Source organism: Eschrichtius robustus, chromosome 11 (assembly GCF_028021215.1).
Source record: "Eschrichtius robustus isolate mEscRob2 chromosome 11, mEscRob2.pri, whole genome shotgun sequence".
NCBI classification, from domain to species: Eukaryota; Metazoa; Chordata; class Mammalia; order Artiodactyla; family Eschrichtiidae; genus Eschrichtius; species Eschrichtius robustus.
In genome coordinates, this window is record NC_090834.1 from 41,925,752 (window position 1) to 41,950,922 (window position 25,171).

Genomic DNA, 25,171 nt, shown 5'->3' on the forward strand with positions numbered 1-25,171 from the left:
AAACCAATCAGAAAGCCAAATAACACAGAAAACCAGCAAAATGCTTTAAACATACTGACAAAATTATAAATTCACTGCATGGTACACAAAAATCATCAATATAGGAATTAGTGGCCAGAAACATTTTCAACTGATTTATTTTTGGAGAATTTGCGTAGAGCTGGAGACAAATTTAAAAATTCAAGTTTATACTGTCGACGGCAGGTACAACTAGATGAAAATGACTTCAAAGGTAAATACACACAACTCTCAGCAAAATATTACATTGCTTTGAAATGCTCAAAAAGTTTCAAAAGCTTCTCCACCCACACAAAATAGGCCCAGCCTCTCAATCTTCTGATCAGTGGTGCCAAAATGCACCAAGATGGCAAAATCAGTTGGTATACAAATATCACACTGCCTGTAAACATGAAGTATGTAACAGTAGCTGAAAAGTCACAAAACTAATGGCTGGAAATAGTCATTTTTACCAATTTTTATGTAGCCATGTAGATCTAGGCAATAAGAGCTTAGAATTTTGACCTTTCTCAAAAATTCTTCAGTTTCCTTTTGTTCCTTTTTGTCAACAGAAAAGCGATGCTAATGTTCTTAATGTTCTTAAAAGAACATTAAGATTGGAGCTAAAGACATGACCTCCTCTGAACTGATTTTTCCCAAGACTGTGGGAAGCAGTGGTCAGTAGAGGGGAGGGTAGTTCCCCATGGAACTGTTAGGTGCTCAATAGATACATGTGGAAGCAAAGAATGGGGGGAGGCAGGGATGGTGGAAAGGGTCCCCATCCATCCAGAGGTAATAACTGACAGCAGCAGAAAACTACTGCAAACCAAGCGAAATCAGGCTTTAAGTCAGACAAATTGCAACACTTACTACCAGTGTGATCTGGAATAAACTACTGCATCTTTCTAAGCCTCATTTCTTCACCTACAAAATGAGGATAATAATAGTTCCCACTCTCAGGGCTGTTATGAGGATTGCATATTCTTGTCTGGTCCATGAAACATACCCACTGTTTAAAAGAGTATAAAGTATACTTTCCCAGCATCATTCTTAAAGACCACATAGTACTCCGCTGTGTGGATGGAGTTTAAATTATTGAATGAATCCCTCTTGTTGGGCTCTAGGCTATTTTAAATGTATTGATGTTTACAACCACACTGGGATAAAAACTTATATAACTTCAGGCACTTATATAATATAATGATTTCCTTAAGATAAATGTCGAGAACTAGAATTTTGGAACCAAAGGAGAGGTACATATTGCCAAAATCATCCTCAGAAACATTATACCACCTTGGTCTCCAACTAGCATTACAGCCACTTTATAATTATTTTTAACTGCTCTCCCTCCCTGGGATGCATCCCTGAACCCCTCTGGACACTGTGTTTTTCCAGCTGTGCTTTTCCGAGCAGCACAGTTCCATGGGACTCACCTCTCGGCCGCTGCAGTGGCTGCAGCGTTCATGGCGAAGTGCCGGATGGCGCTCTCCTCTACGTACTTCTGCTCCCACTTGGTCATGTCAGCCTCCAGCGCCAGGATCCGCTCTTCCTTCTCCCTTACGAGTTCCATGAGGGCCGGGGCATTGTATTCCGGCAGGCTGGCTGGCTGGCCGTTTCCATGTTTCTGGAGATGCGAAAGAAGTAACATCTTGATGCTGAATCGGGGCTATAAAGTAGACCCTGGGTGGGCAGTTACCCACGTGCAGCACACATGGTTCACCTAGATCCTGCAGCACAGTCACACCCTTGCTCCCTCTCCAGCACTGATGACCCGAATGGGGGTGGACTCTGACACCATTAACCTCTATCCCCACTTCCTCTATCTCATTTAATTCTCCGCGAGCTGTATAAAACAGAGAGTATTATCCCAATTTTACAGATGGAAAAACTAAGCTGCTGAGAGATTGAATGAACTATTCCTTGTCTTTAAGCTGATCAGTAGCAGGGTCAGGGTTCAAACCCGAGTCTGTGTGCCTATATCCAGCTTTGCATGACAGGAAGTGGCTTGTCCAATGTCTTGCAGTTAATTTATACCAAGAGCCAGAACGAAGTTTGGCCTCCTGGTCTAGGGCACTTTCTCCAGAGTTCAAGGAAGTGATTCAGCTGTTTGCTTCCCCTGAGGCTGGGAGATAGAATGTGAAGGCACCGGACGTGGGAGTGAGATGACTTAAGGGCATGCTTGCCCAGCCTCTCATCTGGGAAACAGAAATTAAGACCTGCCCCAGATGGAAGCCCAGCAATCAGATAGGATAATAAACATGAAAGCACTTAATACACTTTAAAGGGCTAACCAAAGTACAGTGCTACCAGAAAAACCTCTAAGGCAAGTCAAGCTCATTTCCCAGCCCTTTCTCTCCATCTGTGTCCATAAGAGAGAAGTGTTATTCAGATAACACAACACAAAGCGGCTGTGTTATCTGAATAGCTCATGAGCTGAGGATATTCACTTTTCAGATTTTTTCCCTTCTAACTCAGGGATACTATTTCCTCTAAACAGATGACTTAGAGGACGAGGAGGTTTGACTTCTGGCCAGTGGTGGAGATGCGTCATCTCGGGAACTCAGGGTTAGGAGACCAGTCGGGCCTGAGCTACTCAAGGGGAGAACGATTTCATCCCAGCTCTTCTCTGTCCTGGGACATGCATTCCCCTCCTGTTTCCCAGTGATCACAAACTTCAAATACAGAGTTGTTTGCAAGGTGAGAGGTACCTTTCACCCTGAACCACATAAATTACCCAGAGCAACAGCTGGGCATTTGAGCTGCACTGCTGGAACCTAATGCCACCAGACAGAAGAGAACAAACGGGCCTACGGGCTTTTTGTACACCATATGCTTCTATTTGATTCTTGAAAGCTACAAATACAAATTATTCTAGGATCCAGTGGTAGCTTGCCAGTGGCCGGCATTTAAGCCAGAATAGAGTGGAAGGCGTGTACCTGTCCTCATCAGCCTGCGTAGGAAGTCACTGACCCCATCAAGCCAGGCACCCGGCCTCAGGGCAGGAGGACAAACAAACCAGTCCACTGAGATGAGAAACTACCCTGTTTTTAGAAACTTTCCAAGAAAAAGATCCCACAGCCTCACTTAGCTGCCATCTATGTCTGTCAGTTTCTATCCAAATCCCTTGTGTTGTCATCTCAGCTGGTGACCTGCTCAGGTCCTTAAGAGCTGTTTAAATAAACGCAAGAATTTAGACACTCAAGCGTTCAGAGATAGCACAGTCTAATGGGTATGTACGTTGGCCAGAAAAACAGATTAAGGGTGAGGCAGGCCAGCTTTTGCTGCCCGTTCAGCTAGTCACCAAATATTTACTAAGCATGCACCCTGTGCAGGGGATACCACAGTGAACAATACAGATAAAAACCTTTGCCCTCAGCGTGTTCACCTGGGAGAAAGGCCTTAATTTGCTACATGACCTTGGGCTGGTCTCTTAGCTGCCCTGGGCCTTGTTTTGCCCTTCAAGAACATTCCCCCCTTCTTTCTTCTACCTCTTAAGACTACTGTGGAAGTAAGATGTGAAAATTACTTTCAGCTCTTTTCCAGAAAGGAAAGATTGTGAGTTCTTAAAAATGTTAATTTCCCTTCCTCTTTTACCATTATTTCTATTTCACTTCCCCCCAGCTTCTAGTAATGCTTAAGTACCACACTTTGCCTCCCAAAGTAGAGGGAGATTACTTCTAACAACAGAACCTGTTCATTGAGAGCTGCTCTTTCCTGCTGGTCCTAGTGTCCTGACCTATCTTCTCTCTCCGCCCTTCTCAGTCCAGCCACACCTGTCACTTTTTTTTTCAATGGGATTGGAAAAGTTGGAGTAATCTGAGCACCAAAGATGCCCTAAGCCATCAAAAGACTCTGAAGGTAATGATGAGAACAGCAATGATAGTTATTCTTCCTTCACCAAGTGCTAAGTGTCAGGCACTGTGTAAGTACTTTGTGCAGATTTTCTTATTTGTAGTTACAAGTATATGGTAAATATAATTTATGTGCCCCATTTTAGAGACAAGGAAGTGAAGGCTCAGAAAGATTCCTTTTGTAATAGGAGAAGGCAGCCTAACCCCAGAGCCTATGCTCTGACTCAGTTCACGATTCTATGCCACTCTGCTCACCTCCAGCCTACCCACCCTTCTGGAAGGTTCCAGAAGGAATAACTTGCAGGAGTAACTGGAGCTCACTTGGGGGCTCTGTGTGGAGAGGGCAGGGTAGAGAGGCTCAGCTGTGTCCTGGCGTGGGTCTAGGGCAGAGCCCTTGTGTGGAGTGTTGATTCAAAAGTGCTCTAAGCTGTTCTCTCAACGGTCCCTTCAGAATGATTCTCTATGGGAAGAGGCAGGCAGTGTGGTCTCACTGCTTTGTTGAGGGGAGAGATGACAAGGGGCTTTATTTATTTTGTGTGACCTCAGTATGCCTTCTCATGGGGTCAGATAAATGCCTCGGTGACACCGGGGTGAAGGAGCAGTGCGCGAGGTGGGTTGCCCACATCCGGGGTGGACACATGTGTGAGCTCCTCAGAGTAAATAGGAGGAAGCAGATCAGAGAGGCAGAGTTTCTCGGGTGACCCCACGCTCCAGAGTGGACGCTGGTCATCCCTGCTGGGGGCCAGCAGAGCTGTCATCGCCACACTTGTCCACAGACTCCAGGCAGGAGTTGGACCAAACTATAGTATCGGCCACGTGGAACTATTAAGGTATTTTGGTGGACTTCTTTGTAACAACATTTTTGCCTTTTCTGGTTATAGAATAATGTATGCTCATTGGTAAAATGAGAAAATGAAGTATTAAAGGAAAAAATAAAAAATAATACTCATCTTTTTAATGAGTAGGCAAAAGCAGGGAAAAGTAGGGAAATCCCCAAGTGCCTTTCATAACAGAGGAGATAGATTAACACTCCCGTTAAAAAAACAATTGTAATATTATTTTAAAGAGATGCTGGGCAGCAAAGTTCTGTTTCAAGATTGTCTCCCCCTCTCTGGTCTCATGTCAGCCGTACACAGCTGGGGATCTGCTATCAGCTCCCGAAGACAAGTCCAAAATGCAAGCCACGTCATTCCCCAGGAGAGCCCTGATTCTGAAACTTCTGTCCTCCACAGGCAGCCGAAATCTGACAGCATCCTTTACAAACAGTGGGGAAGTTGTGTTTGCTGCTCTGAGGAAAAAAAACGGGGCCTGAGTGTGTGTGGGTCTGAGTGTGCATATGGGAATGGTCCTCTGTGGCAATAGAGAAATTTTTCAAATAATGCTTCCTTCACATTTCTTCTTGATACACAACGAGGATAATGGAGCTGAGTTTGGTTTCTTTCATTCCCCCCCCCCTTTTTTTTTTAAAGAAAAAGACATCTTGCAAAACTAAACGTTGATGATAATGTACAGGAAGACATTCTTATACGTTTTGGATAAATTGGTATATTTACTTTGCAGTGATCTGGCAATATCTAGTGATGTTTAGCATATGTATTTGTTATGCAGAAATCCCATTTTTAAGTATATCCTCTTGGGAAACTCTTACATTTTTTTGCAAGGAGACGTAAAAAGGCAGCTCATTAGAGTACTGCCTATAACAGCAATACCACTGGCACAAATCCCAAAAGCAATCAATGGGAGAGATATAGTTTAGAATACATATAGTAGCTGAAGTGAATGAAGAGTGTTTTCATAGCACTCAAAATAGAAGATCCCGGGATAAGTAATTTAACTGTAGGGTGTGGGTGGCACATTAACTGGAAAAGAACATTCTTTTTTGCTCTAAATACTGAGATGTGCCCATTCTGTCAGCCAAAGACTCATAAATACCCACCAGGTGCCAGCACAGTACCAGACACCAGAGAGCCTGCCCTCCAGTTGGAGAACTTACGATCTCAATAACTGAGCAACAGAAAATGGCTGAAGGGTGGCCCTGAAATGTCAGGGAATGCGGCACAGGTTAGAAGGATCAGAAATCCAGAGACAGACTCACTTTTCCCTGTGAGCTATCAATTAAGCCAAGTTGGTAGGGGCCTGGGTGGGTTCCTTGATTTTCTGGGCAATCTCGCTAACACCTCCATCTCCAGCCAAGTACACACACCCAGAGGGAACTGTGTGCGCTGCCATGAGAAAGGGCTGAGCTGGCCAGAGCATATGCTTTCAAGTGTTTTTAAGTGTTTCAACCATAACCACTATGCCCTATCCACCAGATAATTCCATGGAGTCCTGTCTCGCATTTCCCTGGTTCCAAACTTAGAGCACATTCTTCTCCAACTGCATAGGGGGCTTTGCCCACGGCGCTGGCTGATGACACACCAGGAGCCCTTGACCCGCTTGTAACGGAGCCCGGCCCAGCTATAGGACTTCTCCTCTTGCCAAGGCCCACGAGGACCCTGGGCTGGGGTGTTTTACTCTGAGTTTATTTGTAGCTGAATTACATGAACAGCTGTTACCAGGAGAAACAGGGAGAGGCAGAAGGACAAGGAGCTTATGGCCAATATTATTTTCTAGGGATAGTCCTGACTCCTTCCTGTCCTTTACCTCTGAAAACTCACTGATGATCTGGTCCTCCCAATTTCACCCCCGTTCTAGGTCCCCCGGGGACTCCCACTACACCGTAGATGACACTAACAGCCTTCAGGCTGGCCTCCCTGACTTCAACATCTGTTCCTCCAGCCCCTCCTCTGACACCGCCAGAGGGCTCCTCCCCTGATCCTACAGGAAAAAAAAAAAAATCCAGTCTCTCAACCTGACCAAAAGCCCTCCACGAACTGGCCGTTGCCTCCAGCTGGTATGCTCCCCCAGCTGGCTGCCCCCAGCTGTCCTGGACCCACCATGTGCCTCTCATCTCTCTCCTCCATGCATACTCCTCCTCTACCTCCGACGCTTCCCCCAGAATGGCCAACAAACTCATCCTTCCAAGTCCAACTCAAATGTCCTCCGCTGTGAAGTCGTCTGCACTCGCATTCCCCCATACCCAGCCCCCAGGGGTCACCGCTTTCTCCCTGTCAAGACGTTTGTCTCTCCAGTGAGTGGGCTGGCTGGCTCCTCCACTGGCCGCTGTGCTGGACCACGGAGGACAGAAAGCTCTCGTTTACCCCTGAATCCTCAGCTCAGAGCGCAGAGCCTGGCAGGCAGCAGGTGCTCGGCTCCACGGCGTTCACAGAACGCATGCGCCAGACTCCGAGGGCCCCGCCCCGCCCCGCCCCGCCCCGCCCCGCCCCGCCCCTCACCTGCTGGGTCCTCAGCGCGTCCAGCTCCCTCTCCAGCCAGGTGCGCAGTCTTCGCTCCATCTGTTCCCGCTTCTCGCACGCGGACTGCAGCTGGGTCAGGGCCTGCTGCAGCTTCTCAACCTTCTCCACGTATGCCTGCTTCTCTCGGAGCTGAGCGGAGGAGGAGAGTAAAAAGGAACATGGAATTTAGACAGTGATCCTCAAAGCTGGGGTGGAGATGGGGGGTGTGTGTGTCAGACTACCTCGAGACGCTATTTAAACTACAAGTGCACGTACCTTCGCCACTCCTATCCCTCAGGTGTGCTGGGACAGAAAAGATTTACACGAAGGCCACCAGTTACACCTAAAACAGCTGGGATGCTAGGAACTGAAGACCCTAACAGGACACCTGCTTTCAGTCATTTATACAGCTCTGAGCTCAATCCACGGTTATTGCTTAGCCATTATAGCATCAGCAGGCATTGGAAATGAGGTTAATAAAGATTTTTTAAATGTTATAAGGAAATGCTTATTCTATAATGTTAACTGAAAAATCCAGAATCAAAAATTATATACAACATTATCACAACTATGCCTGCCTATCTATCTATCTGTCTATCTATCATCTATGTATGAAAAAGGACTGAAAGGAAATAAAAGCATCAACTGTGTTTGTCTGTATGGCAGAATAATAATTTCTCATCTTCTTTACTCTCTTCTGTATTTTTCAAATTTTCTATAACTACCAATTACTATTAGAAAAATTGTGTCTGTATGTATTTATGCATGTGTACCCATTTGTGTATGTGTGAATGAGTATGACAATATCTGATTATAGATACTTGTGGAGTAATTTTCTCCTAAAGAAGTCAGAGCCCTTTATGGATGACAGCCCTGGAGAGACAGGAAAGGCCTAATGAACACGCAAACCACACAATCACTGAGGAGAGGCAAATTAAGGTAAAAATTGATTTATGTAAATGTCACATCAGGTATGGATTTAGACTCACTGATCAACCACTTCAAATTCTGACCCTCAGACTTTGTTTTCTTCCAATTAGGAGTTTGGCCCATGTTCATAAATCCCAGGCACATTTCTAACTTTCTGGGGATTGACTGGTGCCAAAAATCAGACTGAGGCTTTTCCTTGATCTGGTCCTGGGTGAGAAGACACCAGATGCTATTTCCTGTCACTCTGCACCTGGACATGCAGATGCCTTGCAGGTGATTCAGATCCTGAGTTCAACCCATGATTGCACTGGCAAGTTGGAACATGCTAGCGATTTAAGTGCTCGCTGCAAAGGGTGGTTTCTGACTTAGCAGGCAACCCTGCCAGGAGCAATGCCTGTGCCCTAGCCAAAACCACTGCGATAAAAAACGAGGTGCTTCTGACCTTTTGCCGGGGGTCACGGACAGAAACTTATAGCCTTTTCTATACCTGCTCGTGGGATTAGTTTTCATCTGACTCTTTCATTCACTGTGCCTTTGATTGTTTGAGGTCCTACTAACTGCAGGTTCCTATGCTAGAAAAGCCTCATCTGATAAACTATTTTGTGAGTACCATTCATACACCACTTACCATGTCATAGACTGTATACCATTCTCTGAGTGTGTAGCTCCTAGAATATAAGTGCCATGAGATTTGTCTGCTTGGGGCAGAGTGCACAATATGTCCCTAAGGCCTGGAACAGTACCTGGCATCCAGTTGGTACTCAATAAGTATTTGTTAAATGAATGAGTTAATATTATCACTAACCAACTGCAAGCTTCTTGGAGGCATCGATCTCTCTCATTCACCCTTGGATCAACCTTAAGTCTAGCAAGGAGTATATAATGATGACGATGAGTAGTGGTAACAGTAATTAATCAGCCAACATTTTGCAGGCACTACCATGCCAAGCTTTGTGCTTTATATGCAGTATCCCGTTTAATCCGCCCAATAACAATAGAAGGTAAACTCTTTTATTACCTCCATTTAACGAGTGAGAAAACTGAGGACTGAATAGGTTGGTGACTCACTCAAGGTCACACAGCTGATACACCACCCATCTGACTCACGTGGTCTGCCTCTAGAGTCCAAGCCCTTAACCATCATGGGAAGTTATGGTAAGCGCTCAGTGTGAGCCATCTAAACTGAGTTAAGATCCTTCAAAAGAAACTTTAATAAGAACAAGAAGGGACACTGGAAGCCAGACACATGAGACATTTTGGAGAAGTTACATACAATCAATCAAACACAGATCCTATATAGATATAATGACGAGAAAAGACCCATAATGCTGATTATAAAGAACCTGTCTTCAAGGAGTTCACAACTTTTGCTTTAACAGAAATATTAAAATTAAAATATTTCAAAATTATCACTTTCCTTTGCTCCATACATGGAGATGGAGCCTTGATAAGTGCCCTCAGAATGAGTTCTGGCCTCCCTTCCTCAAAGCAGACCTCCTGTCCCTCAGGGGTTAAGGTCACTTTCTGTAGCAGATGTTCTCCTATTTAATGAGTTGCTTGCTGGTGACAAGGAAGAGATTCTGGGGCTGTTGCCTGGGATCCTCATGCTAGTATTAAAACTGTACATAGGACTTGTGGGGTTTAATGGGACAGGTTGAACGGACAAGATCCTACTGACTTAACAATCTTCCCCTTTAGCTGCATTAGCCTTGAAGCTGAAGTTTGCCGAGACACCCAAGCCACCTGGCGCCAGGAGATGTTTCCTGAAGGAACAGCTTTTTATTGTCGACAACAACAGCAACAGCAGTTGGATTAATAACAGTGCTGTTTCCTGCGTGCCAAGCACCAACTCGGTCCTGGTGGAGAATATCTCGGTCATGCCGCTCTGTGACTTTGAGTTTCTACTCTCCACGGTGGGTCTGCTCGGCTCAGCCTCACCACACACAGCGGATGCAAGAGGCTCCCCTGTGCTGCTGTGTCTACAGCCCGGATCCCCTAGCCGGCACCTCAGGAGTGGTCATTCTACTTCCCCAGTCAGGCTTAAAGGCAAAGTCTACTTCTTGAAACTTCACCTAAAGGCTGGATTTCATCAGAAACCGCTAAACCCATCACGCTTGAGCGGCATCAACGTTTCCTGGATTGGGGGGTCATTACCCGGCCAAGCCAACTTCTGAAAATTGGAGACAGGTTTGCTGAACACCACCCCAATCCCACCCCATCAGAAGACTTGGCCTTTTTTACGCAATCGAGAGCCCAGAGACACAGCACTTGAACTGTTAATTGAGTCTCTTTTCTCCACAGGCACCAGTGGTTCCCAGTCCTTCCATTTATTTTCAGCCTTGGACACCTGCCAGCCAGTGGGCAGCAGCCTGGGTTTATGGCTGAGACTGAACTCTTTGCTGATGGTTATTCACGTCTGCCTCTCATCCTCTGCCCGGCTCTGGGGTGGATAAATTCTGTTTTTATTCATTTTTATTTGGGAGGTCACCTACATCGCTCGCCTGACTCAACTCCCTTGGAGTTGGCTGTGGTTAAAGTTGCTGGGTTAGGAAACGGAAACGGAGGCCCTCGGCGCTCTGCGCACCGCACCCCACCCCATGCCCCACCCCGCGGGCTCACCTCCTCTTCCAGCTTGATGACCCTGGCCTGGGCGTTGCTCAGAGCCTGGTCCAGGATCTCGATGTGTCTCCGGTGGTCCTCACTCGCGGTCCGCACTGCCGCTAACTCCATTTCTAACTTCTCCTTTTCCTTCAAGAATTCTTTGTCTAGAAGGGAGATGGGAACAAAACGACCTCTATCAGAACAACCTCACCCTCTGGGCTCATTGCCAGTCTACATCTGGCAAGGATTAAAAGTAAAAAAAGCATACAAAAAGTAGAGGGTTGAATTACTGCCTTTGCTCCCTATTCACAGTGGTGGTGTGTAAAGCAAGGATTTTCTCAAAAACCACTGTCAACTATAGGTATAGTCCAGGTCACAGTTCCAGAGATGGACGGCACAAAAAGAACCAGTGACGCTGTGTTCTCAGGGGCTCACTTCTGTACAACATTTACTTTAAGGCTTCAAATTAACCTTGGACCTATGATTTCCTTTCAGGCTCACAAGCTCTCCAGCTTCTACCTTCCAAACCAGTGATGGAAAGGCAGGCAATACTAACGATAATACTAACGATAATACTAACGCTCTCATTCATAGAAAAATAAACCAAGGTCCAGAAGGTTAAGCTTTCGCTCTGAGGCCACCAGTAGAGGGGAGCTTCAACCCAGGCCTCCAGTCTCTGGCTGGGTCCTCTTCCATATGACCTGGCCTCACCTTTTCTCTTAGTTCTGCTCAAGAGAGGAAAGACAAAGTGCTCTGGATGTGGGGAAACAGCTTTCCTCTCACTCAGTGACACTGTAGCTGCCGGTGATCACTGCTGCTCTGCACAGGGAGAGGAGAGGCTGCCTCGCAGTGGCTTCCACACAGCTCTCCTATAGACTCATCCACCAGTTTCCTTAAGCAGGCAGGGCCCCCGCTGTCACGAGATCAGTATTATTTACTGAAAACATTTCTCCTGTTACAAAAGCAATGCAGGCATGCCTCAGAGATGTTGCGGGTTCCGTTCCAGACCACCGTAGTAAAGCAAGTCATGTGATTTTTTTTTGGTTTCCCAGTGTATATAAAAGTTATGTTTACACTATACCGTAGTCTATTAAATGCGCAATAATAGCATTATGTCTAAAAAACAATGTAGGTACCTTAATTAAAAAATACTTTATTGCTAAAAAATGCCAAAACAATGAAAACAGTAACATCAAAGATCACTGATCACATATCACCATGACAAGTATAATAATAATGAAAAAGTCTGAGATACTGTGAGAATTACCAAAACATAACATAGACACGTGGAGTAGATGCTGTTGGAAAAATGGCGCCAAGAGACTTGCTCAAAGCACGGTAGCCACAGACCTTTAATTTGCAAAAAATGCAATAAAACAAAGCGCAATAAAATAAGGTATGCCTGTATATTTTATTTTTAAAGTAATTTAGAATATTTAGATATGCTGATTATAATGTGGAAAAACTTGAATGGACTTACTGTGTAAGATTAAGGGATTGGTTAAATAAACTACAGTAAACCCTACAATAGAATAGGATGCACCCAGTAAAGCTAAGTAAGAGAATATTAGTGATGAGGAAAAATATCGTCATTGTTGAAAAAAGGTGGTTACAAAACCCTATGCACACTCTTCCAAATTTGTAGAAAACAGGGTGTATAATTATAAGGGTAAGAGCAACAACAGTTAGAAATTGATTTCTCTGTGCCCACACCACTCAGATGCCTCGTACTGGTTATCTAGTCCTCCTAGCAAACCAAACTGAAACACCAAGAACCAAAGTCTGAAAGCTATGCAAGCACGTGACAGCGGTTTCACTCATTCATGATTTCCTTGTATAGCCATCCATTCATTCAGCAGAGTTATCAAACATTAAGGACCAGCCTCATGGGCACTGAAGCAATAGAAAGAACGCTGTCTGTAAGGAGCGGGAAAAATGTGGTTTTGAATACAGGGCAAAGACACTTTAAGGCTGCCAATACTCAATAAACAACTCGCAATTTTAAAGCCGGAAGGGGTCATAGGAAACATCACCATCCAGTTCCGCCCCCTTTGTTTTACGGGTGAGGAAAGGAAAGCCCAGGAGCAAAGGCACTCATCCAAGGTGCCCCGCCAGCTGGGGTAGAGCCAGGGCCAGATTCCGGGTCTGCTGATGGCCACTACAACGTCCTTCCCGCTTGACTGCACTGCCCTTGCTTTGTGAGCTTATGTCGACGGGAAAGGGTGCAACGGAACAGCTTCGGAACGAACAGAATGAAGGAGCAGACTTGTAAAGCGAGCCTTGGCTGTGATGCCTAGAAATAACGGCACCTCTCGGAAACAAAACGAGGCCACCAAGATTCTGACCCAGAAGAGAGCATTACTTTTGGGCTCTTATACCCCATTGCAATGACCAACTGCCCTCCTCCTTTCTCCCTTTCAGTGGCATGAAATGCTGCCTCCGAAATTTCCTTCCCAGTGCATGGAGAGCGGGCATGCAAGAGGCCTAAACAAATGGGCCAGGAGCAGCCCACTGGCTCTGGGCCCTACCATCCACTGCCCAGGGCGGACCAGAGCATTTCACGCTTTCTGTGCAAAATTACTGACATTTGAGCACTAACTCCCTGGGTTTGGACAACATCTGAACAGGCATGGTGCCCACTGCCCTTGTCCAGGCTCTGGAGGGCACCCCGGAATTAGTTACTCAGTGGGCAGGCCTGGCAATGAACCACCGATTTCAGAGCTTCTACCTGCTTGTCAACCTAAGCTTAACAGTTCTTGTCTTTGTTGAGGGCAGTCAAGGACACATCAATTTTGGCCAGAGGCAAAGTCTAGAGGCCAAAACCAGAGCTTCTTGCAGTTTTCAAATTGATGGTCATAATTATTGCTGTATCACAATGACAAACATTTGGATTTCTGAATTAATGAATTCCCCTCCCCTCCAACACACATGCGCAGGCGCACACACACACACACACACACACACACACGCATCCAACAGTTGCTATTCCCTTGATAGGCAGTATCATATTGCGGATAGAGAATGGACTTTAGCATCAGAAAGAACTGGGTTCAAATCCTAGGTTCACCACTTTCCAGCTCTGAGGCTTTGGGTACAGTATAACCTCTTTGAGTCTCAGCTCCCTCATCTATCAAACAGGAAAGATAACATTTAGATCATGGTGTTGTTGTGATGACTCTGTTGACAGAAATGATGCATATAAAGTAAAAAAGGACCTAAATATCTAAGACTTTACCTGTTTAGGTCATTATTGATTTCCTGAGCCTAGAACATTGTCTGACTCAATAAATATTGTTGAATGAATGAAGGAATGAATGAATGACTCTCTACTGTGTGCCAAGTTCATTGCCGATGGTATAATAAATGGCAGCTCTTGTTAGCGTTTAGCATTTGGCATCCTTGGGATCTCCTGACAGCCTTTGTTATGCAGCAGTCCACTCTACCTCTGAAGCCACCACTCATCAGATGGCTGGTACTGACCTTGAACGTCTCTGGTTCCCTTCTCTGCCCAGGCTCCCTGAACCTCACAGTGTGCACATCAGGACAAAGATGTGGGTATCGGACGAAGACTCCATCCATTAGGTCTGGAATGCTTTTCAGGTCTCTGGAATTCATGGGTCCAAACATCTTTGTCCTGAGTTTGGTGACTTTAGACTTCAGGCTGAAGTAATATCAGTTAGTATCACTCACACTGGCTCAGAACTCCTTGTCCATTGACAGGAAGTAGTGTTCTCGATGGCAAAGTTTTAAAAACCGATGTTCATGACAGTTGCGATAATAACAAAACCCGCTCATGTTTGTTGAATGGGTACTGTGTTCCAGGAATGGTGACTTATATTATTCCCTTTAATTACTCCATTTATATTATTTCCTTTAAGTTTACTCTAAGAGGTAGGCGCTATTATTATTTCCATCTTCCAGTGGAGGAACATGACATTAAGAAAGGATAAGTAACGTGTCCACAGAAGTGACGCTCGTCAGTGGGAGAGCGAGAACCGGCATCGGCCTCTCTCTAATGCATGTTCACAGGCACGGCGCTATAGTGCCTCTGCTGTGCAAGCGTGCGGGGATGAAGACCCACAGGATAACAGAAGCAGGAGGCGTGGGAGAGCGCCATTGTAACACAGCTCACTGTGGCACAAATTTAAGTATGTCACAAATCATATCCTGTATCTCAAAATACAGCAATTAATCCTCATGTGCGCCCCTTTGCAAATATTAATTAATTAAGCATCTGCTACATGGAGGCATTACAGAGAACTAGATAAAAGCATGGATCTAGAATCAAGCTTCCCAGGTTCATATCCAGCTCTACCACTTATGGTTTTGTGACATGAAGTAAACGAACGTCTTTGTGCTTCAGTTTTCTTGCCTTTAAGGTGAGGATCACAACAGTACCCACTTCAAAGTGCATATAGTTAAGTACCCAGTAAATGTCAACTGTGATAATGCCAAGGTTATTGTTGTTGTCGAAAAATTGTGATAAATTCTTGGGCTACATGGGGTGGAGGACGGAGCATTCTGCTCTCAGCCAGGTGGGAAGAGAGGCAGGGACACAGGCAGAGGCAATGTGACCAGCTGCTCTAACAGATGCTTGCGCAGGGACTGCAACAACACAGGAAGGACCCCTACCTCAGGCCAGGGTGTGAGGAGGAGGTGGTGTCCGGGCAGTGAGCCTATGTGGTGGGGGTCACTGTGCCCCTTAACTCCCTGGAGACACGGGAACTCGGTGTGTCAGAACCACTGGAAAAAGTTATCTCTTGGGAGATGCCAAGGGTGAGTCCCATGAGTGAAACCACCTCACAGGAAAAGTCCTTTCAGTCTGTTTATTAGCTCAGCCCCCTTGGGATGGATCTCAACAAAGATCAGCCTCACACTGAACTTTTGGCTGTGCTCCAATGTATATACTGAGAATTCCTAGAACAGGCAAGTTGACACAAGGGAACTCTTGCCCAGAATGGTCTGTTTACTCAGTGGATATGAATTACCCTCAACTGTGTGGAGCAGGGCGTTGTTTAGCCTGATGGCTCCGGTCCCATTTACACAGAGGATGTCTGCTCGCACACAGTTTATTCTGGAAACCACAGCGATGGCATGGGCTTTGTAGCCAGGCCGACCTGGTGTGATTCTGGCACCTTCAACATACTGGTTCACCTTGGACACGTGACTTCCCCTCTCCAGACTCCATCTCCTCAGATGGAACTAAGAAGACCTATTTTGCAGGACTGTGACGAGGATTAAAATGATGACCTGTAAAACACCTACTATGGGGCTTGGCACATAACAGATACTTAATAAACAGCAAGAGCTAAGACACATGACACCCAGGCACTGTGCCTTCAGTTTTACAACAGAACCTCACTTCCTGAGTCCTTATATCAACTCTACTTGACAACTGAAAAATCTGAAGCAAGATGAGCTATGATACTTGCAACAGGTCAAATGGTAGTTGCTTTTGTGCCTCTACCCCTAGATTAGTCTCTTTGCTTGAAAAAGAGCAGAAGTGGATGGAAATGAGAACAGGGCCCAGAATTCAAAGATGTTCCCCTTCCATCTTACCCTCCTTTGCCAGCTCTGCGTAAGGTTCGAAGTGGACAGTCTGGTGAAAGAGTTTCTGCAATTACTATCTGAGCACTAAGCTTGACTGCTAGCTGAACCATTGGGTGGTGGACCCTAGTAACCTCTGTTGAGAAACAGAGGGAACATGGGCGTGGGATCTGGCAGTGGAGGTGTCAGGGCACCGTGCGCTGCGCTGCTGGTTTTTAATGCAGTGCTCCAACTTATGGCTGGAGCTCATGGCGGGGTGCAATGTTGTAACCTGGCCCTTCTCAAGGAGGAATTAATTTTCTAGGCCTTTCCTGATATAATGGGTTTTTGATGAGTTTTTCCCTAAGCCCAATACAGCTGGAGGGACAGAGGAGTCTGGCTGCCACCAGCTTGACCAAGGGGTGATTAATTCACTAGAATGCTTGGAAGGCAGAAGAGAGCTCTTTCTCCAAATAGCATGATATCACCTATATGTGGAATGTAAAAAAAATGATACAAATGAACTTATTTACAAAACAGAAATAGACTCACAGACATAGAAAACAAACTTATGGTTACCAAAGGGGATGGTAAGGAGGAGATAAATTAGGAGTTTGGGATTAACAGATACACACGACTATATATAGATAACCAACAAGGACCTACTGTACAGCACAGGGAACTATACTCAATATCTTGTAATAACCTATAATAAAAAAGAATCTGAAAAGGACTATATATGTATACGTACATACACATATATATACCTACATACATACATATATATATATATATAAAACAGAACCACCTTGCTGTACACCTGAAACTAACACAAAATTGTAGGTTAACTATACTTCAATTAAAAAACAAAAAGAGGCAAGAGTGTCCTCACCTGGAGTAGACAGCTTTCACAGTGGCTGCTCAGACAACACTCCACTTGGAAGCATGTCTACTACACTCCTCCCTTCACAGGGCTAAGTTCTGAGCAGCCCGTCTGCATCACAAGACCCTGCTCACCTTCCCCTACCCACCACCCCCCATTTGACAGGATCAAACCTGAAGGGCCCTGTGACCCGAGCAGAGTCACGGAGAGTCTCTGGTCTGGGACCGTGTGAGGGGGAGCCTGGGCGAGAGGGGGACGCAGACACGGAGAGGCAGCCGAGCTCTGAGGCTAGTGAGCACATCCCGCGCGTGCACTAGAGAAACAGAGCAAGCACACGGTGGAGACTGAGGACTCAAGCACGTGGACATGGAGAGATGGATGAGAGTCCACGGTGAGAGGGAGAGCGGGAAACAGAGCCACACGGACAAACACGGAGCCCCCCAAAACCATCTGCCCCTTGATTCTCACAAACAGGCCAGCCCAGACCCCCGGCCCCTGGCCCCTGGCCCCTGCGAGGCCTGCCTACACGTCCTGCCTGGGGCCTCCTTCACATACAAAGATACTTCTTTTAAAAAAAAAAAAAAAATTCCTCTTATCTGGGCCTAAGCTAGCCCAGTTGGATTTTTCTTTTTGTAACCAAAAGATCACTAAGACACTCTCTGTTGTTTCTTTACACCTCTATTCCCATCTCCACCAAGAAAGGACTTGATAGTAATGCCTTAGGACAAGCCTGACCAACACTAATGGCACCGACTCTGGTAACTAGTCACTTCACCATGCTGATAAAATGGACTCCCTCTTCTGAAAAGATGTCTGAATAATTACTTGCCATATTATCTCTTCCTAAAATGTTTCCTCCTGTTTCTTCTTCCTCAGGATTCTTTGGCCCTGAGTTCCATATCCCGGCACCATATCTTATAATTCTGAGCAGCTGCTGGGAAGGAGACTATTCCGAGGGTCAGCTATGATTTATGGGGTAACTGAAGTCAGATCCCCTTGGAAGTCTTCTTTTGAGGTTGTGGGAGTGGAAAGATAATAGGAAGGTATTCCAACTACTTCACTATCCGCAAAGCTATTTAGGTTCATTCTGCCTCAAAGACATGCTACCCTCGGAAGCTCATTCTTATATCTGCCCTCACCCCTTCACCCCAGTTTGAGTGTCAAACTGGCAAACCCAGAAAGAGATCCCCAAAATATAAGCCAAACAGAGCAATGTTCACATCGTGTAAGAGTGATATGTTCACATGAGGTTTATTTGATGCAAAACAACATAAGAGATAACCTACCTTTAAAAGCCACACTCATTCATTCAGAAATGAAAAAGCGATAGAATACAAAGCTGACCCCATACGCCCCTGGTTTGGCTTTCTGTTATCTTTTAAAAATTTGCTGATAAAGTTTCTCAGGTAAGGAAGCTCGTTATTTCAGAAAAGGGTGTTGGGCTCTCTGCCTTCCCTGTATGCATGTGCAGGTTGCCATGGTTCCAGGCAACGGGAGACAAGGGTTGTGAGTGGGAGACTAAATAGGTCTGTTAACAAACACAGGGACACTCCAGCCAGGGCTTGTTTTAAATGGCTGAGAGTGAACTGTTTTAAAACGAATTCTGTAATAAAGAAAATTAAGAAGGGGAGTTCAACTAAACTCTGTTCTGCGGAGCCCTGGGAAAGAGAAGGATGGGGAGAGGAGAAAAGGGGTGCAGTGGGCCACGTAGGAAGGAGGAGGCTTCTGACAAACGCACCCCTGTCTCAACCAGAAATCTGTTCGGGTTTCATGCGTTTTACATACTGGGCTTCCAGATACGCTTCCTTTTAAACAAGAGCTCTGAGTTTGAAAGCCAGTGGCTCAGACATCACAAGAGAAACACAGATTTGTGGAAATGGCTGTTGTTAACATGTAGGGAAGACATTTTTTTGGCGAAATGAATCAATACGAGAAAGGGAGGCAAAGCCTGAAGCGTGAAGGATTTATTCAATCTTTGTTGCTCCAAGTTAAAAGGAAAAGAGAAACTTTCCCTTTTACAAAGTATTATGGCAGCAAAATTACTCTAACATGCAAATTAGTTTCCCAGGCCCACCCTAAAGGCTACACACTGCACGAAGCTTTTCTGATTCCTTCAGTAAAACAGATCTCTCCTGTATGGGAGAACCTGCACACATACACTTTGCTGGGGGAAGTAGTTCTTTCACGAGTCTTTATACCATATTCTGCTTGTACTTCAGGTACAGTGGCTGATGTCTGTCTGACTTATCCTTCCTACTGGGCTTACTTCATAATGTGTCTAAACCCCTCTATCTTTGTAGGACTTTAGGAATCTAAGATAGCGGAAGTGTTGCATATGTGAAGAAAGAAATATGACAAGTTTAGGCAACAGTCACTGAATAAGAGGATCCTATCGATACAAGATCAAATTCTAACTGGATATTTAAAATAAAACTCAATAATGATCCTTTTCAGATGCTTATCACTGGAAAGTAACAAAGCCTAACCACAAAATCTTCTATTAATCTAATGGAGGAAAACAACACATTTTGGTCTTAACATACTTAATTTATCTATTGCTCTTTAATATCCAGGAAGTGAGTTTAACACCCCAAAGTGCTACTTTTTGTAGCACCAAACGAAAAATATCTCAGGTATGATTTGGTAAAGTATTTATTTGAATACCAGTAAAAGCTCTCTTAATATAACTTTTTCTAATCTACTCATTCTTCATATTGCATTTTTATTTTAGAAACTATACTTATACACCCAGGTATAAATCATAGGTATTTTTTTACCTGCCTAGATTTATACATATGTAGCCTGCAAACTCACTTGACTGAATATACACCCATTCATCCAGCTCAGCTTCCACATGTACTGTTCAACCTTCCACTTTATTTTTTTTTAACTTGAAGTAAAAATGTATTGCTACTTCTGTGTCACTGCAGACAGCGTAATAACACATTAAGCAATGAATTAAAAATGCCACATAAATACAGGATGCACAGGGCATTTGATTTTGACTATACACCTACGCGTGAATCGATTATCAACTAAACCTGATAACTTACACTTTCTGTAACCTCCACAGAAGTCCTTTTTTGCGTTCTCTTTTCTTAATACAAGAAAGATAAATAACATACGCGTCTATTTCCAGGTATGACAAAGTAAGACCCTACCAGACAATCTGGCTGCCCCTGCAGAAAACAGCCATGAAGCCTGGATATAATGCAGAGAGCAATGACCTGACAGGAGTGAAAAGTGAGGCAGGCAGACAGATGGCGTGGGAGGCCACTCACTGCAGAGGACAGAGCTGCACCTGTGCTGGGGCTGGACTGTGGCCATTGTCACATTTCATGGCACTGTACACTTAAAATGTGTACACTTTATTGTATGTACATATAGGTATATATTATATACCTATATTTGGTTTAATTAAAGCATTATCATAATATGTATAATAAAACGATGTTTTCTAAATGGGCCCTTTGAAGGGCAGATATGGCTTAACGCCAAAACCTGGCTGAAAGATAGAAGTTGATGCCGGGGAAACTGTAATATCTGGGACAGAAGTGACTCAATCTAGGACTGACCAGGGAGAAAGAAATGCATCACCTGCAATTATATGTTCTCCCTTCCTTTAACTTCTGCGACCCCTCCCATTGTCATTTTTGTAACTTGCTTTGAGCAGATCCTTTTATTCTTCTTCTTTCTACCAAACCACAGTCTTTGTCGGCAAGAAGAAAATTAGTAGCAGATGCAAGCTTATTTTTAATGGTCCAAGACCAAATTTTCTGAACTTAAAGCAAACACTTTGTCCTGTCAAAGTTCTTGGATTCCATTAAGATACAACTGTATGTTCTCCCTCCAATTCATGAACCAAAAATAATTTCAAAAACTAATTGTAAGAAACTATACCACAGGGTTACTCATTGTATTCTGCTAATTTTTTATTCTTATCATCCAGATAACAAAGAGTTTAATTTCATAGACATTTTGAGAAAACTTTTAAGAGTCTAAACTCTATGCTGGTCTCAACAGTTTTTTTGTTTTTGTATCTGTAGTGGATTATCCAGCAAGGCCTTTTATTATAATTGGCTCTGGTTCAAAGACAGATGTAGAAGTCAGAAACACAGAATGTTCATTCCAGTAGTTAGAACTCATTTGAGATGACTTGAATACATTATTATTAAGTCACAGTACTGGGCTAAATAATTTGCAGTAAGACTTCTAGTACAAGAATTATTTATGTTCGCTTACTAAGGCTGGATTCTTCTCTGGGTAAAAATGTGAAATCTTTCACCACCCCCAGAGCCAACAGAGATGACCTTTGGAGAAGGGGAAGGAAAAAACAAGAAAAAGGAGGTGTTCTTGTCATGGTCTTGCATTAAGCGCCTAGGGGGCCTTGGACAAGTCATCTGATCATCCTTGGTCACAGTTTCTTCTTTAACAAAGCATGGAGGCCACGCTAAATGAGCTCTAAAATCATGGGGAGTCCAACCCTGCCACCTCTTCCCACCTCCCTGGTACACAGGAAGTAGCTCTACAGAGTCAGGATGCCCTGGGTTCAAAACCTGTCTTCTCCACTTACCTGCCTGTATGACCATGAACAAGTTGCTTAACCTTCCTTTGCCCCAGTTTCCTCATCTATTAAATACCTGTAACACCTACCTCACAGGGCTGCTTGGAGGATGAACAGAGACGGTGTACCTACAGAGGCTAGCACAGTGCTTGGCTCACAGAAAGTGCTCAGTTCGTGGTGGCAGTTGTTACTGCCGTTAGATGACCTGAACCAGGACCTGAAGGCTAGATGACAAGGGAGCACCCCTGCAACTCCACCTGAAGATAAACTTTGAACCATTAGATCAACAGCCTCCGGAAACACTGTCACTCACAACGGCCATCAGATGGCCTTTTAATGAGCTCTGGTTCAGAGGACACGTGTATCGCTGGTAACCTTTCAGGTCCTTTCCAAGCCTGGTATATAAGATCTGCAGACATCATCTCACAGCAGGATGCTTATGGGAGGATTTATGGTCCTGCTGGGAGAGGCACCCCTGAGACCTCACTACCCAGGCAGTTACTAGCCGTGGCTAACCACAGAGCTGTCCTGCCCAGCCCTGTCTCCATCGTTAGCTAATTGTGGATCCCCACTGGGGTAACTAAGGTTTGTGACTGCATTTGTATGTGTCTCAGTTTATCTAATGTGAAATAATCACGCTCACCCGATTAGGAATTAAGTAAAAGATGACTGTGGAACTCTCCCAGGAAAGAAAATAACAGTTATATCCTGATTTATAAATTAGCACAATTTACAAAATAAGACCTAAATACTTCTGAAGTTCTTTATTTTCCATCCTCCTTTTGCTGGGGTTTCTTCTTTCCCTTTCTCTTCCATGACCAGTGCCTGGAGCAGAGGTTCACAGACTATGCTCTGCAGGCCAAATCCAGGCCACTTGTCCATGGCTCGTCTATGGTGGCTTTGGGGCTACGGGGACAGAGTTGAGTAGTTATGGCCCCCAAGCAGAGAATTATTTACATTCTGGCCCTTTACGGAAAGAGTTTGCTGACCTATGGCCTAGAACACTGCGCATGCATGGTAGGTAGCCAATAACTCTTTTTGAATACGTGATAATGGTCATCATTTCATTCAACATCCAATAAATGTTTATTAAATGCTTCTAAGCACCAGGCACTGTGCCAGCTTCTGAAACACAGTGACCTGGGAATACGATGGTGAGGATGACAGTCAGGGTCCGTGCCCTCATGGTGTGGACAGTTTAGTAAGGGAAGAGAGAAGATGATCATCCAAACAGTTCCTTATTTGCAGTATGATGACTGTTTACAAAGGGAACAGGCTACTGGCGGAGTATATAAAAGGAAGACCGGATCCTATCTCAGGCAGCCTTCTCTGAATAACTGCCATTTAATTTGAGCCGAGACCTGAACGTGGATTTCTTGCCTCTGAACTGCCAGCGAAAGTGAGGGGTCCCTGATGCCACATGAAATGCAAATGAGTTTCAGTCTGTTTTTCAGTCTGTGCTTCCTCCATCCATCCGTCTAGCTACGAGTGCAAGGAACACAGATCGTAATGAAGTTCAAGAAACTTGATTTTTCAATCCCCAAACAGGAATGCTAAGCAAATAAATAATTTAAAAACCAACAAGGTGAAAATCATAAGCCACGTTCACCTGTTAGACACTGGATATCAACACATGACCAAGAGACCGTTCTGCCATCAGTTCTGGTTTTTTAAGAACGGAAAATCGGTCTAAATTGAGGAACATTACTTTTCACACTTGGGGAGAAGATTTGATGGAACATAAACAGATGCCCTGCAGCCTGGGTGCGCTGCTGGTTGTCATGGAGGTTTGAAGTTTCTTGGTGCTGCCTGTCAAGGTTGATCAAGCGGCTTAAGCACTCATATGCTCTGCCTTCCAAACCCAGCAAGGCTCGGCGGGCCACCCAGGCATTCTTTGGGAACACGGCCCATTGACCCCACCCTGAAAACTGGCAGGTCCTTTCAGAGAAGGTGGAGGAAGGTTGCAAAGGAGCAGGAAGAAGTGTTGCAGAATAAATGCGTGGTATAAAGTCTTCTTTGCATTTCCTATCACCGATTAGCCCGAAGAGCTCTGCTGCCTAAATGGGGAGATTTATTCCTCTATTTCTTTAGAGGAAATGTAGGTACAGGGAGATTAAGCATCTAACTTCAGGTCACTGAACATGTCAGTGAGAGCCCAGGAACCAGAAGATACAGTAACTGATCCAACATTAGTTGCTTTAGCCCATGCCTACAAAACCTTTGCTTTTTAGAATGGCACAGTCCTACTAAATATAGACGTCATCTAAAAGATCATCTCCTTAAAAGGAGAATCATTAATTTAGGGCAAGAACATTTTCTTGGTTTAAGAGATGCACCTTGGCAGGCTTCGTGGACGATTCCTCCCCCTTTGCCCAGTAGCTGATCTGTGGTGTCTGGCATGGTCTATGGATTGGTTAGTGTGAAAATATGGCCAGCTGCTACAAAAACTTTCATATACCATAGCCAGCTCTCATCTCCAACATAACCATAGCAGAGTAAAGAGAAGGAGTCAGGGAACCAGAAGTCAACTATATTGTAGTATATAGAGCAGTCATTTTCATGAAAAAATACTACTGTTCCTCATAGTAGAAGATTTCCCTTACCTGGATATCTTCCTATTTGAAAAACCAAGGAAGGAAGGAAAGGGGGAAGGTGGAAGGCAAAAAAAAAAAAAAAATCAGGCATTTTTAAGTTGCTTCTTATTCTGAAGGTAGTTCATTAATAATTTCGCCTAATAGCTTGAAATAACTGAGCAAAACCAGAGGTAGCTCCCAACATGACTGGGAGACATTGAGCTAAAAAGAACATTTTGATACTGATGCACCATGATGAGAATTTCAAGCCTGTTGTTACAGGGATTTCCCACTTTTACTCAGTCCCTCAATAAACATTTATTGAGTGCCAGGTACATAAAGATCCAAAGGGTTTTAATGAGGGTTGGGGATGGATGTTGGTAAAGAATGCCTATAGTTCTCTCACCTAGTGGAGGAGATCCATGCAAAGGAATGGTGCCCATAGAGAATGTAGGCAGAGTAGGTGCTTATAGTAGGGGTTTCCCACTGAGTCAGGAGCTGCAAGCACCAGCAGGCCCACAGAGGGGGAAGAAGCCCGGTGCATCCACGTGTGATAACATCTAACCTCTCCTTCCTACTGAAGCCTGATAGAAACCCACAACATGATGTAATGACACCCAGTGAGGATTCAGAATAAGCTCCTTATGCTCTATGTAGGTCAACAGAATTAATGTTTATGTCATTGTAGTTTCTGCTTTGTGTTTCACACAAGCCCTTAGAGGAAATACAAAAACCAGAGGGATTTTCTTTTAGGAAATTATTTTTGTCTCTTTAATGTTCTATAAGAGACAGAAAATCAAAGTACCTAAGACAAAATTCAAGGGTAAGATGACGATTATAAGATACATTGAAAATGGCAAGTTATTATTATTTTTAATGGAGTGGTCCCACACTCTTTTTTGGTTCATTTT

At 44.5% G+C, this 25,171-nt stretch overlaps 1 protein-coding gene across 1 annotated transcript in view; it reads right to left on the reverse strand.

Moving 5' to 3' along the window:
- The window catches only part of AMOTL1 (angiomotin like 1), a 108,039-nt gene that overhangs the window by 13,112 nt on the left and 69,756 nt on the right, over positions 1–25,171 (reverse strand). Inside the window, exons 7-9 of the mRNA XM_068554604.1 lie at positions 10,733–10,878; positions 7,184–7,333; positions 1,431–1,621 (exon numbers count right to left, since the gene is read on the reverse strand). Of these exons, the coding sequence (XP_068410705.1) occupies positions 1,431–1,621; positions 7,184–7,333; positions 10,733–10,878 (487 nt within the window). The remainder of the gene's footprint in view (positions 1–1,430; positions 1,622–7,183; positions 7,334–10,732; positions 10,879–25,171) is intronic.